The sequence below is a fragment of the Epinephelus fuscoguttatus genome, linkage group LG22 (assembly GCF_011397635.1).
Source record: "Epinephelus fuscoguttatus linkage group LG22, E.fuscoguttatus.final_Chr_v1".
Classification (NCBI taxonomy): domain Eukaryota; kingdom Metazoa; phylum Chordata; class Actinopteri; order Perciformes; family Serranidae; genus Epinephelus; species Epinephelus fuscoguttatus.
The window spans coordinates 17,807,007-17,821,775 of record NC_064773.1 but is presented as its reverse complement, the minus strand read 5'-3'; the positions used below and the strand labels follow the sequence as shown (position 1 = coordinate 17,821,775).

The 14,769-nt window shown below is 40.3% G+C and overlaps 1 protein-coding gene across 2 annotated transcripts in view; it reads left to right on the top strand.

The window, feature by feature from the left end:
• ptpn12 (protein tyrosine phosphatase non-receptor type 12) overlaps nucleotides 1-14,769 on the top strand; it is an 82,544-nt gene that overhangs the window by 40,931 nt on the left and 26,844 nt on the right. For both annotated transcript variants that reach the window (XM_049566642.1, XM_049566643.1), the window contains exons 11-12: nucleotides 806-904; nucleotides 6,341-6,426. In XM_049566642.1, coding sequence (XP_049422599.1) covers nucleotides 806-904; nucleotides 6,341-6,426 — 185 coding nt within the window. The remainder of the gene's footprint in view (nucleotides 1-805; nucleotides 905-6,340; nucleotides 6,427-14,769) is intronic.

The window sequence follows — 14,769 nt, the reverse complement described above, 5'->3', positions numbered from 1 at the left end:
GTCAAGTCTCCTCATTCCTGTGTTACTTGCTGCACACCTGGTTGAAAATAGATCTTAGCCAGTTCAGCAAAGGTCGACACATTCCCGGCATTGTTTGTAACTGGTTGAGTGTGTTTTGCCCCAGTTTTGACATGATGGTGTTTGCACGTTCGCTGCTGTAGACAGATGATTCTCAGCAGGACAGAACTTATCTATCTTATTATTTTGAATGTACGCTACAAAGATAAGTGTGTCTCGACTTCACTGAGTGCCATCTAGCTCCATTGTATTCAAGACAAGGCAGACATCTCTACGGCCGATATCTCCAACACAAGCTCACACCAAAACAATCTAGACTGATAAACAGCTCTACAGGTAAGAGGAAAAATATGTGTTTTTTATTTTGAGCTGAACCGTCCCTTTAACGAAGCACCCACTGACCTTACTTATTGTCCCCTCCCACACACACGTCGTGACATTGAGAGAGAAAATGAGCCCTGTTAGACAAAGTACAGGATTGCCTTGAAAGAGGAAGCCGGCAGTTGTAATGTGATTTCTGAAAATGTGTAGTGCAATACACTTACTGGCTTACTGGGAAAGTAATGAGATCAAATAAGCGTGCATCAGTGAAGGCCCCTCTATTGTTTTCACACAGGTTGAATTCAATCGCCTTGTAAATGGATGTTTTTGAATGTAGTCCTGAGAATGTTTTTGCTCTTATATTGATTTACTTGCTTTGTTTTTCCTCTCTTCTCTCCTTCACCTCTCCTCCATTTACCTCATTACGTCTTTGTCTCCCTCTCGGTCTCTGTCTTCGTCTCTCTAGGAGCAGTACGAGTTAGTTCATAAAGCGATCGCCCAGCTCTTTGAGAAACAGCTGCAGCTACTGGAGAGCCCCACCAACACGCAGATACACGATGGCATGGTATGACACGCACATACACACAACACACACATTGTGCATACTGTCTGGTGTTAAAGAAAGACAGGATGTCGCTGAGTAACGCACTCGGAGTGGGGAAAAAAACACAAATAATTAGTCACAGGAGGGAGAGGGTAGGAGGAACAGAGGAGAGGGAAGAGAGGCCTTCAGAAAATGTTGCTCTTTACACAGACTGAAAAAAGAAGAGTTACAGAGTTTGTGCCAAAAAGAGAGATCTCTCCTCTGGAGGTATTCTCAGAGGACTGCATACAGTTAGACCTATTTAAAAGAGCTGGGGAAAAAAAGCTTTGCTGTGTCAGTCACCACTGCCGCCTTTGTAATTTACTTCACACTGTCCTCCATTACCCCCAAATGCACTCACACAAACACACACAATATACGACATGTCCTTAATTGTCCCCGTTCCTGCTCCCAGAGCACTAGAAGTTCAACCAAATCAAAAAGTTTACTCATGACAAAAACAACATATTTAGAAAATTAAAAAAAGTGAAAATCAAGAAACTAAAACAGTTAAGTGGCTTATTTTAACTTCAGGTGTTGTAATGAATATGTTTTTTAAAATCTCTTTCTGGTGTTGGAACATTGCAGGACAGATGAGAAAGTTCATCCAAAGTTGATCAGCAATCTGTAGCTCCAAACTATCGTCCCACATCTTTATGTAGCAAACTTTGGGAAGCTACTTTAAAACTAACGAAGCTCCAAGCTACTCTTCATTTCGGGTAGTTAAGCTACAGAAACACTTAAACTGAAAGCTACACTCCAAGCTCCTCAGAAAAAGTAGTTTAAAGCCCAGGTCAGACCAAAGATTCGCAACAAGATGAAACTGTTTTAGTATGTTGCAGAGAAAAGTTGCAGCGGTGTGAGCTGACTGGTCTGAGCTCGACCCAAGCTAACTGATGGTGTTATCTGCAACTCTACTGGTCAAATCGCCAGCTAGATTTAGAACATAAAGCACGTCGCCCTTTTTCTACAGTCAATCAGCTTCTAGTGACCATAGATGGCGTGTTCACTGATTAATTGGCGCTGCTTACTGATATTATTGTGGCGCATTCATTATGAATACAGTCCATCTGATGCTGGTTTTATGTTTTTCGCTGTTTCATAGCTACAGACGCAACTGTAGCCAGTGTCGCACTATCACTATCCTACAAATGATATTCAGCCACAAAGTAAGCCTGTTAACCGTAACACTTGTTTTCAAGTTCATATTTGTATGTTGGGTTTTCAACTAGAACATGTTTACATGCTTTAATATTCAAAGAACACTTAGTTTGCCTCATGCTGAGCTGGACCACGTGTTCGTCTAAGATGCTTTGAAAAAGCCCAGTCTGCTCTGATTGGTCAGCATTTCCGGGTCTCCTGATTCTCAGCATCAGAATGAATGTGACGGACAATAGTGGCGCTTTTTACCAGGAGAAATCACTAATAAAAACATCTAAGTTCACACATCTTCACAATCCTGTTACATACATGTTACAGCAGGAATATGATCTGAAATCAGGGAGAAATTGATAACATCTGCAACCAAGATTACATGTGTCCCTGAAGTTAGCATGAAGCTACATGTAGCAGTGTATGTAATATAAACTCTTGCAGTAGCGTGCCAGGAGCAGGTGACCATAGAAAGAAAAGCTTGTCTCGAAAATAGAAAAAAGACTGTCGGAAACAGAGTATTCAGAACAGTCTGAAGCCTGAGGTCTTTAACATACATTTACCTCATTATATGATCTGTTTAATATGACCATTGGACAGAGGCGTTTTTCTCATACGAACATTGGACATTGTCTGGAAAATCAGGTCTTGACATCATCTAGGGTTTCTCTTTCACACATGTAGCACACAACAGGAGATTGTTGGTGTCACAAGCGTTCTAACACTATTGCAAATACTCAATTTGGTTTAGGTGATGGGGGGCGTCTGGGTAGAGCGTGCAGGAGGAAGAACATGACACTGATTCCACCACGGTCACACGTCCTGTTCGTAATTCAGTCATAAACAACAGAGTCTTTGCCGTGAATTAAATCTGTCCGATGATTTCGGCTTTACTTATTGATTGTTTTGATATCCGCTGGTAAGAAAGCTATCACAAGACACTGGCTGCTTTCTGACCCCCGCACATTAGAAGATGGACAGACATAGTTAATGAAATGTACATAATGGAAATAAATACCTTCTCACTTCGCCTTCAAATGAATAGATTTACGAAGTTACGGTCAAAGCGGATCCCATATGTACGACAGTCACGGTATGCTGAAACAGAGTTAGGACCAGCTCCCCCCATCCTTTTTTTGGGACGGGTCGGCTGTCGTTCCCGATCTCGTGACATCAAACCAGTCTGCTTTATTGACTGTCTCCTGAAGCATAAAATAAGGCTGGAAGAGCATAATTTCAATAATTTCTGAGCTTTTTTGTCTCAATAAAACCCAACAAAAACTGACTGTTATAGCATTTGGTTTTGATTTGCCACTACTTAGTGAAAAAAAGAATTCCCTCTCTACTTAAAAGCTTACATAGCTACTGGAAAATATAGTTAAACTAGTGGCGCCGCTGCTCCCCAACACTGTTGATATGTGAAGACAATAGACAGAAAGCCAGAGGACGCGAGCATCAATGAGACAGTGTGCGAGACTGACAAACCCTAAAGACAGAGGACACAGAGAGACGATGAGAGAGCGCATTGGCAGCAATCCAGGAGGTGACTTCCTGCTTCGGAAGCTCTGATGACATCACCCCTCTCCCATAATGCACTTTGAGTCTGAGAATAGACATCCGTTGGGAAAGGGAGACCCTTTCCAAGAGCCGGTCACAGGGATGCACACAGCCATGTTTACATTAGAGAAGACTCAGCTGACACACTTTCTGCAGAGTTAAATCTTTCAGGATCTCTGAGTGGGTGAAGCTCGTCTACTTAACTCGACTGTACTACACTTTTACTACTTGTTTTAAAGTTTGTGCTATTAATCATTTGTAGGCGTAGGCGTGTGTGTACGGAGGAAGACAACAAGTCCTGTACAAGTTTGTTGCTACCCATTGTAACCTTGTCATTATCTCACAAAGTTGCAAGTCCAAGAACACTTGCTGCCCTCACACACACACACACACACACACACACACACACTGTTAGCAAAACATTATCTGTACTGACTCAGTCCGTACACACATTGACTCATGTCCAGTCAGCCATTGTTAGTGACTAAAACACCCACATAGGTGCTCTCAATGGCAGTACGAACAATAAGCCTACACATACACACATCCCACACGCGTTTTTCTGCTCGCACGCAGGCGCCATTGTTTGCAGGAAGTCCTCCTATCAAATTGATTCCTCACAACATTCAGCCAAGAAGAGATGTAATCAGAATCGGCCTTTTCTTCACGTACACTCAACGTGCACTCAGTTCCTCGCACAGAGCCGAGGTGGCCTGATTTGCCCCTCTGTCTCGAGTTCATGACGGCTGAAGTCGTCCCGTCATCTTCTCGTTATCAGAGCGGAGAGAGAGTCAAATTAATGAGTCACGGGGGAAGAGAGGAGAGGAGGAGGAAGCCACGAGTCGAGAGGAAGAGAGAGAAGATTAGTCGGGAGGAGGAGAGCGTCTTTCAGAAGCAGTTTTGATCCTTCGGTGAAGCAATGTCAGAGCAACTTTGTGCCTCTGCTCCAGAAGCATGTAGGAGAGAAGTTAGAGACAGAGGTGCTGCATGTTTCAACAACAATTATAGAAAATGTTGTTACCATGTGCACTGGAAGGAGCTTCTTCAGTGTAATAAAACAGCAAAACTAAAGTGTTAATTTGACAAGAATTTTAAATTTAGTTTAGTCTAAGTTGGTTACTGAAAACTCTTTTGTTCAGTGGAACTCAGTTTTAATTTTACTCTAATTTAAGTCAGTGTTTTTACTGCTAATTTTTATCAGACAGTTTCATTATACTGTAATGGATTCTGCAGAAGGATATTTCTCCTGGCTGTAAGCACACCTTCAACTGTAAGTTTATTCATTTAGGCTGAGAATATGTTACTACCTTACTTCTTTCATACACAATAAAAGGAATGCTTAAAGTTATTGATTTTACTATGGTTTCATATTGAGGTCTGCTGCTAAACTGGGCGTCATGTTTCACTCAGCGGACCTCCACTTCAGTAAATCAGCAGTTATGAAAACGTGTAAACTACATCATTGAGACATACGAGTTGAGCATTATCTGGGAAATATCACGTTCATTCACTTTATACGGAGCTTGTTTGAAGAAAGATATTCTCACATCCAGCTGTCGCAGATGCAGGTGCATTGGAAAATACCACTTGAGTCTTTGAACAGAAAATACTCATGACAAGAGTGTGATCACTCTTGATGAAGACAGAGAGTATGAACACTCTTATCAAAGGTCTAGGAGGACTGAAACGTTAGTGTTACTAATAGATTGTGAAGCTGAGCAAGAGCAGTGTGCAGGATTTACTTAATATGGATGTAAAATTAGTACTGAGTTATGTTAAATGTTCGCCAAATGTATTAGCGTCTGTTTATGAGTCTTAAGATTAAGTCTGACTGGTTACAACAGAAAACAGTTAATGTTTGAGGTGGCTACTGTGATCTGACTTAAGTTGTCCACCTGCACAGATCCAACTCTTTTGTCATGTCTTTACTCGTCAGGGCACAATGAACAATGAGCATTTCCGATACTGGTATCTGTATTGGTACAACTCTACTTTTTTCAGACGCCTTTTTACAAGTATTTAAACTTTTAAACTCTGAGCAAATTGGTGCGATTTCTTTCAAAAACATGGGAAAAAGGCAACAAGCAACTTTGTTCCACAAATTGCAAAAATTAATAGATTAAATATCTTTTTTTTTTTTTTTTTTAAAGAAGAGAAGACAGTAAAAAGAAGCTTGGGAAAAAAGGTCATCTCCGCTGATTTTTCATGTGTTTAATTTTCTCTTTATACTAATATTTTGCAAATTTGTATTTTTTTTGTTGCTCATTGCCTTCATCTCATATTTTTAAAAGAAATGAAAAATCATGGGAAGAAGGCAACAAATTACTGAACAGAAAATATCCCCAAAATTAGAAGAAATTAATAAAAAGTTACAAGAAAATTGCCTGAAAATAAGCAAAAAAGAAAAGTAAAAAAAAAAATGCAAAAGGAAATGACACGATTTTTTGTCAAAAATAAAAAAATAGGCTTTTGTTTCAGAGGGTTAAAGTAGGATTATTTTTTAAAGTTTTGTCTGAAAATGCTGCATAAAATTAAATTTGGCGTGTTGTACATGTCACCCAAGGTCAAAGAGTTTACTTATCTTGCTCAGGGAATGTGTAGATTTTGAAAAGCATTTCCATACTGCAGTGTCTTTATACTTAGAATCTGAGTTCAATATTAAACTCAGTATTGTGTTGATGTTTTTGTGTGTGTGTGTAACTTGTCCAGGTTGAGAGCAGTCCAGATAAAGCAAGCCACCCGTCAGGTGAGGACAGATGGGACACACCACCTCCGAAACCTCCCCGCATTCGCAGGTAAGGCATGTTTTATGCTTGGACGGCTTGGCTTTTTAAAATGTATTTCTATTTTTCAGCTTATCAGCCGATACGATCTGCTCTCGCCCACTTTCTTAAAGTTCACAAAACAGTTGTAAAATGGACGTAGCTGAAGTATAAAATAACCGCACTCATCCTCCACACAGATGAATGAACAGACTCACGCAGAAGTGAGCAGTAGGTGTGAAGTGGCCCGTCACTGAGCACAGTGGGTGTTGTGTTTTGTAGGAGGAACTCAACACAGCACAACAGTTTGTGTGGAGCGCACAATGAAAACATATTAAACTGACCAAACAGAAGCAGCAGGCGTCGTTTCCACCAGAGCTCTCTGACACATTAGCTCCCCGTCAGCCCACAGATACACCCGGCCTCCACTCCACTGAAGTTAACTTCTGTTTAACAACTGCTGCGGCCCCAAGGAGGAGCTGTATTTATAGATCATTTTGCAACTCGTAACAATACTCTGCAACACTGCGTGGTGTTGCATGTACCGCAACCTCGGGCTAGTTGAAGTAGAACTGTGATATCTTTCATCTGCAGCTCTTTGAGAAAAAATACAGTCTTTTTCACACTTGAAGGCACATGGGTGATATCTGATATCTGTCATGTGCATACACACACACACTCATGCCATCTCTCTTTGGCACATTTCTTTCTTATCCTCTCCTCTTGCTTCTCTTCCTCCCTCTCCTCTCATTTTTAATTTTCCTGTGTGTGCCCAGCAGGGGTTGTGCTCCACTTTCTCTCAGCCAGTTCATCTTCAGTCCCCCTTCTTCTTATGATTTATCCACACAAGGCTAGGTTAATGCAGCAATACTTAACAACTTTTTTTATACAACCCGGCTAGATGCTCAGAGAGTTGCCTACGAGCTGTTGCTTTAATGTCACAGGGGACATCTCGTTGCCAGGAGACTGTTTCACTTAATTACCTGTTGCTAGAAGCGTCTAAAAATGTCCAGTTTGACAGCATTTTGTGTGTCTGTATGTGTGAATCATTCGCTCTGTGAATATATATGTGATTTCTGTCTCATATATAATGTCACAGTGTTAGATGTTCATGTCAAGTGTAGCCAAAGTTTCAAATAATGCAATCAACATATGTAAGTTTTTAATTTCTCCCCAGTTTTGTATCGTATTGCTCGAACATGTCTGCTTGTGAAGATTTGGTTTAGAAGCTTTTGTTGGTGATTTTTCGTGACAGAAATTGCCGCTATACTCTGTTATAGTCTTTCCTGCAGCTGCAATGACAGTGCAGAGACACTGAAATACTAAAGACCTGGAAACACTGACCAATCAGAGCAGACTGAGCTTTTTTGGGAGGAGGGTTTAAAGGTCCAGTGTGTAGGATTTAGGGGGATGTACTGGCAGAAATCAAATACAGTATGGATCAGATACCAGCGTGTAAAATAAAAATGGATGGGATATGAATTGTTGTATGTCTCAGCTCCTAAAACTCCAGATTGCCATAAAACTTTTTTTTATCATTATTATCCAGTGTTGACACAGATCAAGACACAGGTTAAAGTGCAGCCACACAATTTGGTAAAAAAAGACATTTTAAAGGCTACAGTAGAATGCTTTTTAAACTCTGCTCTGTTTCCGTTTTGTTTGCCTGTAGCGTGCGTATGCGTAATGACGTGAGGCATTACGTGGTATCGGATTGATCACAGGCTGTACTCACTGATACTGCATTTTAGGCAGTATTGGAGGCATTTCTGATACTGGTATCGGTATCAGTACAACTCTACATGAAACTGCTGTATGCAGTGTTTTTACCAGTCTAAATAACCTGGTATATTTGTTTTTGAGAAGAAGAGACCTCTGTGGATAAATCAGCTCTCTATGAAAACCTGCTGAACAATGAATACTGGAAGAATTCTAACACATTGCTCCTTTAAAGTTCTCAGGCATCCTGCCAAAATTCTGCCACAGGGCCGTTTTTAAATTTGAAAATATATATAACTATATATATTGTTGTGTATTTTTTCTAAACTGATGTGTAGTGGTCTATATGGCTGTACATATATATACTATATGTAAGGATCCCTAATAAATCAGCCTAATGCATGCTCAGGAAGGAGCATTAAAAAGTTTTGGAGATACTGAATATTCTTTATGGCTTTGAAAGTTGTGCTTGGATACAGTTACCAGACTTTGGTTTCAGACCAAGGAAATGCTGAGTAATGTTAGATAATAAGGCACTTTTCCGCTTTTTGGACCTTTAAAGTTATCGTGAGGAGGACTCACATTAAGGGACCTCACATCCCCGTAGCTGACTACTTTTCCCCTCCACATCCTTGTGGAATGCCCTACATCTCATATCACCACAAAGAAAGGCCATCTCTATCATACCCTGAAAATGAGCACAATAGGTCCCCTTCAGTTTATATATTTTAAATCTTTATTCAAGCTCAATCTTTAACATTGATTTAGCTCTAAACCTTTATGATACCAGAAAAATATTAACCAGAGCCAACATGACCCTTGTCGTGTCCACTTACTGCTCTTAAATTATGCTCTTGCGGAGCTGAATTTATCCGCAGTACCAGCCGGTTTGATGGGAAAACAAACATTTTGCAGAGGTCCTAATTTTGGGATGTAGCTGCAAGCGATCTGTTTACTGAAATTTCTTTCCTGCTCTAAGTAAAACATACAAATTTGAACTCGGAAATGCTGCCAAAATCACAAGGCTTTCCTGGAAGACTCTAATCTTAAATCTGTGTCTTTCTCTCTGCGTGTCATCCCCCAGTTTCCTAAAGGAATAACGTCCAGGCCTAGTTTAAGCCTGGAAGTATTTTAGTGATGGCAAAAGCTATTTTTACCAACATAGTCCACATTCTGCCCGCCACACTCCCTCCTGGGTCACTTCAGCTGTGTGTGTTAGGGGAAGAAACATACTGCAGGAGCTCTGATGAGGCTGGCATCAAGGTCACAGATACTGAGTCATGGCTTTTACACACATATTTACAACCACACCCTGAGGAGTCATATCCTCTGATCTCAGACCAAAATGTGTCTGTGGCATCTCCAGTATCGAAGAACCAGAAGGTGGCATATATGATGCGTTGTCAGACTCTCTGTCCTCTGTGCTTATTTGTTGATCAGTTGTCTTTTTCTTTTGATAATAACTTTGCTGATCTTAGATTGTGCTTTTTGTAGGTACTGCTTTTGTACAGCTGCAGATGCATTTGTTAAATTTAAGGTTTTATAGACAAATGTATTTATTTAGAGTAAGGTTTTTAACAATATGGTTTTTATCTCTACTGAAAATCAGTGTTGTTCTTGGCCATATCTACTTCTGAAGTTCAGTCAGACTGACCACTACCCTCCAGCAGCTATCACATCAATATAAGACATGTGGTTATCATGAATATCAAAGTCTGACTTTGTCCATGGCACAAATTGGGCAACATGATCAAATCCAACAAGCCAAAACACATATTTGTTTAATAAGTGACTGAACTCTGTGTAGTTTGAGTATGCAGTTTGCCACTCTCCGTAGTTGTCTGTATGACTCTAATGCCACCACAACCTGAAAACTGTGTCTCTTAAAGTTATATCACCTTCTAGCAATGCACCCGCCACTGTGAGCCAACACTGATTAAAGATGCAGCATCTTCCCTCCTGTGCACATATGTGTGGAGGGCACAGTGCGCTTGTTGTGTGTGTTTGAGTTCATGTGAGTGTGGGTGGTGCATAATTTTAAAGTTCTTGTGAAGGCGTGCACACGTGTGTTTGTGTGTAGGTTGTGTGAGTGTGTACATGTGTGCATAATGTCTTTACTGTGTCACCAGCACGCCAATACTGTACGGATGGTTGTCGTGTTTTTATACTTCAGGGAGGAACTTGAAGTACATGCTTAGTTATATGTGAAGCTTGTTGAAGTATATTTCAGAACAGTCGCAGATTCTTGGAGATCTCCTCACTCAGCTTTTATAAGCAGTAGACAAACATTTTTTTAACACAGTACAATACAATTACAGATATGACATTTTAGGTGTTTATTAATGTACAGTATTTTTTTTAGCAATCTTAAGCAGTAGTGGTAATAAATACATGTCAGTGTTTAGGATAAGGCAGGATCATTATTAAGTATTCTTGTGGTCTGATGGTAGAAGCTCTTTCTGAGCCTTTCAGTGCTGGTCTCGTGTAACCGGTACCTTCTTCCTGATCTTTACAGAGAGAGAAAAGGCAGTTATCTGGGTGTTTCGGATCTTTAATGATTCTCCTGGCCTTATATTTTGTAGCATCTGGTGTAAACGTCCTTTATGCAAGGTAGAGCAGCGCCTATAGTGTGCTCAGCTGAAGGAACCACTCTTTGCAGTGCCTTGTGGTCCTGTTTCTGTACCAGGCTCTGATGTTCCCCGTCAGTATGCTCTCGATGGTGTAGGAGTAGAAATTCCTCAGTATTTGAGTGGAATTTCCTCAGGCATCTAAAGTAAAATGGTCCCTGCCAGTATGTAGCACCAAGGTCAGGCCCTCAGTGATGTGGACACCAAGGTATTTGGAGCAGTCCACATTCTCCATGAGGGCCTGTTGATAATAGTTCCTTTCCTGCTTCTTCCCAAAGTCCACTATCATCTTCCTAGTTTTGCAGACGTTCAGGAGTTGGCTGTTGTCCTGACACCAGCAGGTCAGGTCGTCTTCATCTTTCAGGTCGGACTTCTCATTGTTACCTGTGATCAGGCCCACCACAGCTGTGCCATCAGCAAACTTGACGATGGTGTTGGAGTCTGAAGTGGCTACACAGTCGTGTGGGTGTACACTGAGTAAAGCAGGGGGGCTCAAAACGCAGCCCTGGGGTGCTCCTGTGTGATATCTCCCTAAAACTACATCACAGTGTGTTTTCTTCTAACTCTGGAGAAGAGATGACTGCCAACATGTTACTGCTCTGAAGTAGATGAAAGAAAGCATTTATTTGTTTTAAAGCTGAGGGAGTCGCACTGGAATTTTCCAACAAGGCAGTTAATTCTGGCGTTAAAATGGTTTTTAGGTGACAGCTACATTCACACCATTAAACACAAGTGATGAAAATAAGTCCATAAAACAAGACAGACGGAACGACTTGTATTTGGTACACTGGTTGTGGTGGAGGATGGTGGATGTTTCTGGAAAAAGTTTGGGAAAGTTGAATGTGTTTGTTGTTCTGTGGGCAGTGGTGTGTAGCTGTAGAAGAGTTTATTTTTACAGATTACCAGCAAACCATACTCTGAAGTTTGCTCATTTTCTCCAGTTAAACAAAATTCTTTCTCCCTTTGCAAACCCTGAGGGTGTTTGTTAGTGTAAGCCCATCACTACAACCACTTCTTTATTCACTTGATGTAAAGCCTCATAATATTTTCATACGTACTTGCATTTTTCATGGCTGTCCTCGTGCTGCGGTTCTCAGATGTGCCGTGTGCCTCGTTCTCTTTGATACTACTGTTTTGCTGTGACTGATTAGTGTTTGCTCCTGTAATAGCTCGGCTTCCTCTCAGGAATCATTTAAGCTTCATCTTATCTTATCTCAGAGGGACACCGGGCCCGAACAAACTCTGTGGCATCTCAGTGATTCATATCCCCATGGAAACAATCAGCACCAGTGGGAATCATCTGTGTTTAAATATAGCGTTTGCTTGCTCAGGCGATGAAGACGATACAGAGGAAGATATTCTCATGGGTAATTTATGTTTTCAATAAAGTGCTTTTACCTGGAGGCCAGAAATTACCGAGAAGAGACCCATAAGATGCAGTTTTAGGTTGTGGTGGTTAGAAAAGCTCAGTTAATCTCAGCAGGAGCTCTGATCTCCTGCTGTAATGACCTCTGACCTCCCCTCTGTGCTCTAACAGAAGTTATTAGTCTAGTGTTTCTGGATTTAGTAAATCAAACTCTTGAGGAATGATTCACTGTAATTCTTGGCAGGCTCAGTTGGGGGGCATTAGGACAGATTTCAAATATGTAAAAAGAACTTGAGTATTCACTTCCTCGCAGCTTTCTGATGCAGGTGTCTTCCTCATTTTAAATTATGCCTCAGGGATACGGGGATTCAAAGAATGTAAAGTAGCTGACTATACAGAATAGAGCTGCATGCTGTTTTCATAAGTTTTCTCCTACTGTTTTGGGTGATCTGTGTTGGATTCCTGGATCAATACGGCAAAAATATGAGATGATAAGACTTTCCTCTGAGTAAATTGCATAATTCTCCATGGGTTACAGAGCTCTATGCTGCTGCTGCTGAGGAAGCTAATTACAATATATGTACAGTAATCATATATAATGCAGCGAGAACATGGGTGGGTTATGAGACAATAGGCCCCTGGGTACAAACATGCAAAAGCCCCCCCTGCCTCTCTTACAAAGGAGCAAGACTCACAGACTTTACAGTTGTTAAGCCTTTTTTTGTTTTGCATTTCTTTGTAGTTGCTTTGTGTCTCTTAGAAGTAATCTGAGTCTCTTTGTAGTTGCTTTGTGTCTCTTTGTTGTTGATTTGTGTCTCTTTGTAGTTGCTTTGTGTCTCTTAGAAGTAATCTGAGTGTCTTTGTAGTTGCTTTGTGTCTCTTTGTTGTTGATTTGTGTCTCTTTGTAGTTGCTTTGTGTCTCTTTGTTGTTGATTTGTGTCTCTTTGTAGTTGCTTTGTGTCTCTTAGAAGTAATCTGAGTCTCTTTGTAGTTGCTTTGTGTCTCTTTGCTGTTGATTTGTGTCTCTTTGTAGTTGCTTTGTGTCTCTTAGAAGTAATCTGAGTGTCTTTGTAGTTGCTTTGTGTCTCTTTGTTGTTGATTTGTGTCTCTTTGTAGTTGCTTTGTGTCTCTTAGAAGTAATCTGAGTCTCTTTGTAGTTGCTTTGTGTCTCTTTGCTGTTGATTTGTGTCTCTTTGTAGTTGCTTTGTGTCTCTTAGAAGTAATCTGAGTGTCTTTGTAGTTGCTTTGTGTCTCTTTGTTGTTGATTTGTGTCTCTTTGTAGTTGCTTTGTGTCTCTTAGAAGTAATCTGAGTCTCTTTGTAGTTGCTTTGTGTCTCTTTGTAGTTGATTTGTGTCTCTTTGTTGTTGATTTGTGTCTCTTTGTAGTTGCTTTGTGTCTCTTAGAAGTAATTTGAGTGTCTTTGTAGTTGCTTTGCATCTCTTTGTTGTTACTTTGTGTCTCCTGGAAGTAATTTGAGTCTTTTTGTAGTTGCTTTGTGTCTCCTGGAAGTAATTTGAGTGTCTTTGTAGTTGCTTTACATCTCTTTGTAGTTGCTTTGTGTCTCTTTGTTGTTGCTTTGTGTCTCTTTGTAGTTGCTTTGTGTCTCTTGGAAGTAATTTGAGTGTCTTTGTAGTTGCTTTGCATCTCTTTGTTGTTGCTTTGTTTCTCCTGGAAGTAATTTGAGTCTTTGTAGTCGATTTTGTGTCTCTTGGAAGTAATTTGAGTGTCTTTGTAGTCGATTTTGTGTCTCTTGGAAGTAATTTTGAGTGTCTTCGTAGTTGCTTTCTGTCTCTTGGAAGTAATTTGAGTGTCTTTGTAGTTGCTTTGCATCTCTTTGTTGTTGCTTTGTTTTTCCTGGAAGTAATTTGAGTGTCTTCGTAGTTGCTTTGTGTCTCTTGGAAGTAATTTGAGTCTTTTTGTAGTTGCTTTGTGTCTCCTGGAAGTAATTTGAGTGTCTTTGTAGTTGCTTTACATCTCTTTGTTGTTGATTTATGTCTCTTAGTTGTTGCTTTGTGTCTCTTTGTAGTTGCTTTGCATCTCTTTGTTGTTGCTTTGTTTCTCCTGGAAGTAATTTGAGTCTTTGTAGTCGATTTTGTGTCTCCTGGAAGTAATTTGAGTGTCTTTGTAGTTGCTTTACATCTCTTTGTTGTTGATTTGCATCTCTTAGTTGTTGCTTTGTGTCTCTTTGTAGTTGCTTTGCATCTCTTTGTTGTTGCTTTGTTTCTCCTGGAAGTAATTTGAGTCTGTGTAGTCGATTTTGTGTCTCCTGGAAGTAATTTGAGTGTCTTTGTAGTTGCTTTACATCTCTTTGTTGTTGATTTGCATCTCTTAGTTGTTGCTTTGTGTCTCTTTGTAGTTGCTTTGCATCTCTTTGTTGTTGCTTTGTTTCTCCTGGAAGTAATTTGAGTCTTTGTAGTCGATTTTGTGTCTCTTGGAAGTAATTTGAGTGTCTTCGTAGTTGCTTTGTGTCTTTTGGAAGTAATTTGAGTCTCTTTATAGCTGCTTTGTGTCTTGGTCGGAATTTGAGTCTCTTTGTAGTTGCTTTGTGTCTCTTTGTAGTTGCTTTGTGTCTCTTAGTAGTAATTTGAGTCTCTTTGTAGTTGCTTGGTGTGTCTTGGTAGTTGTTTGTAATCTCTTTGTAGTCATTTTGTTTCTCTTTGCAG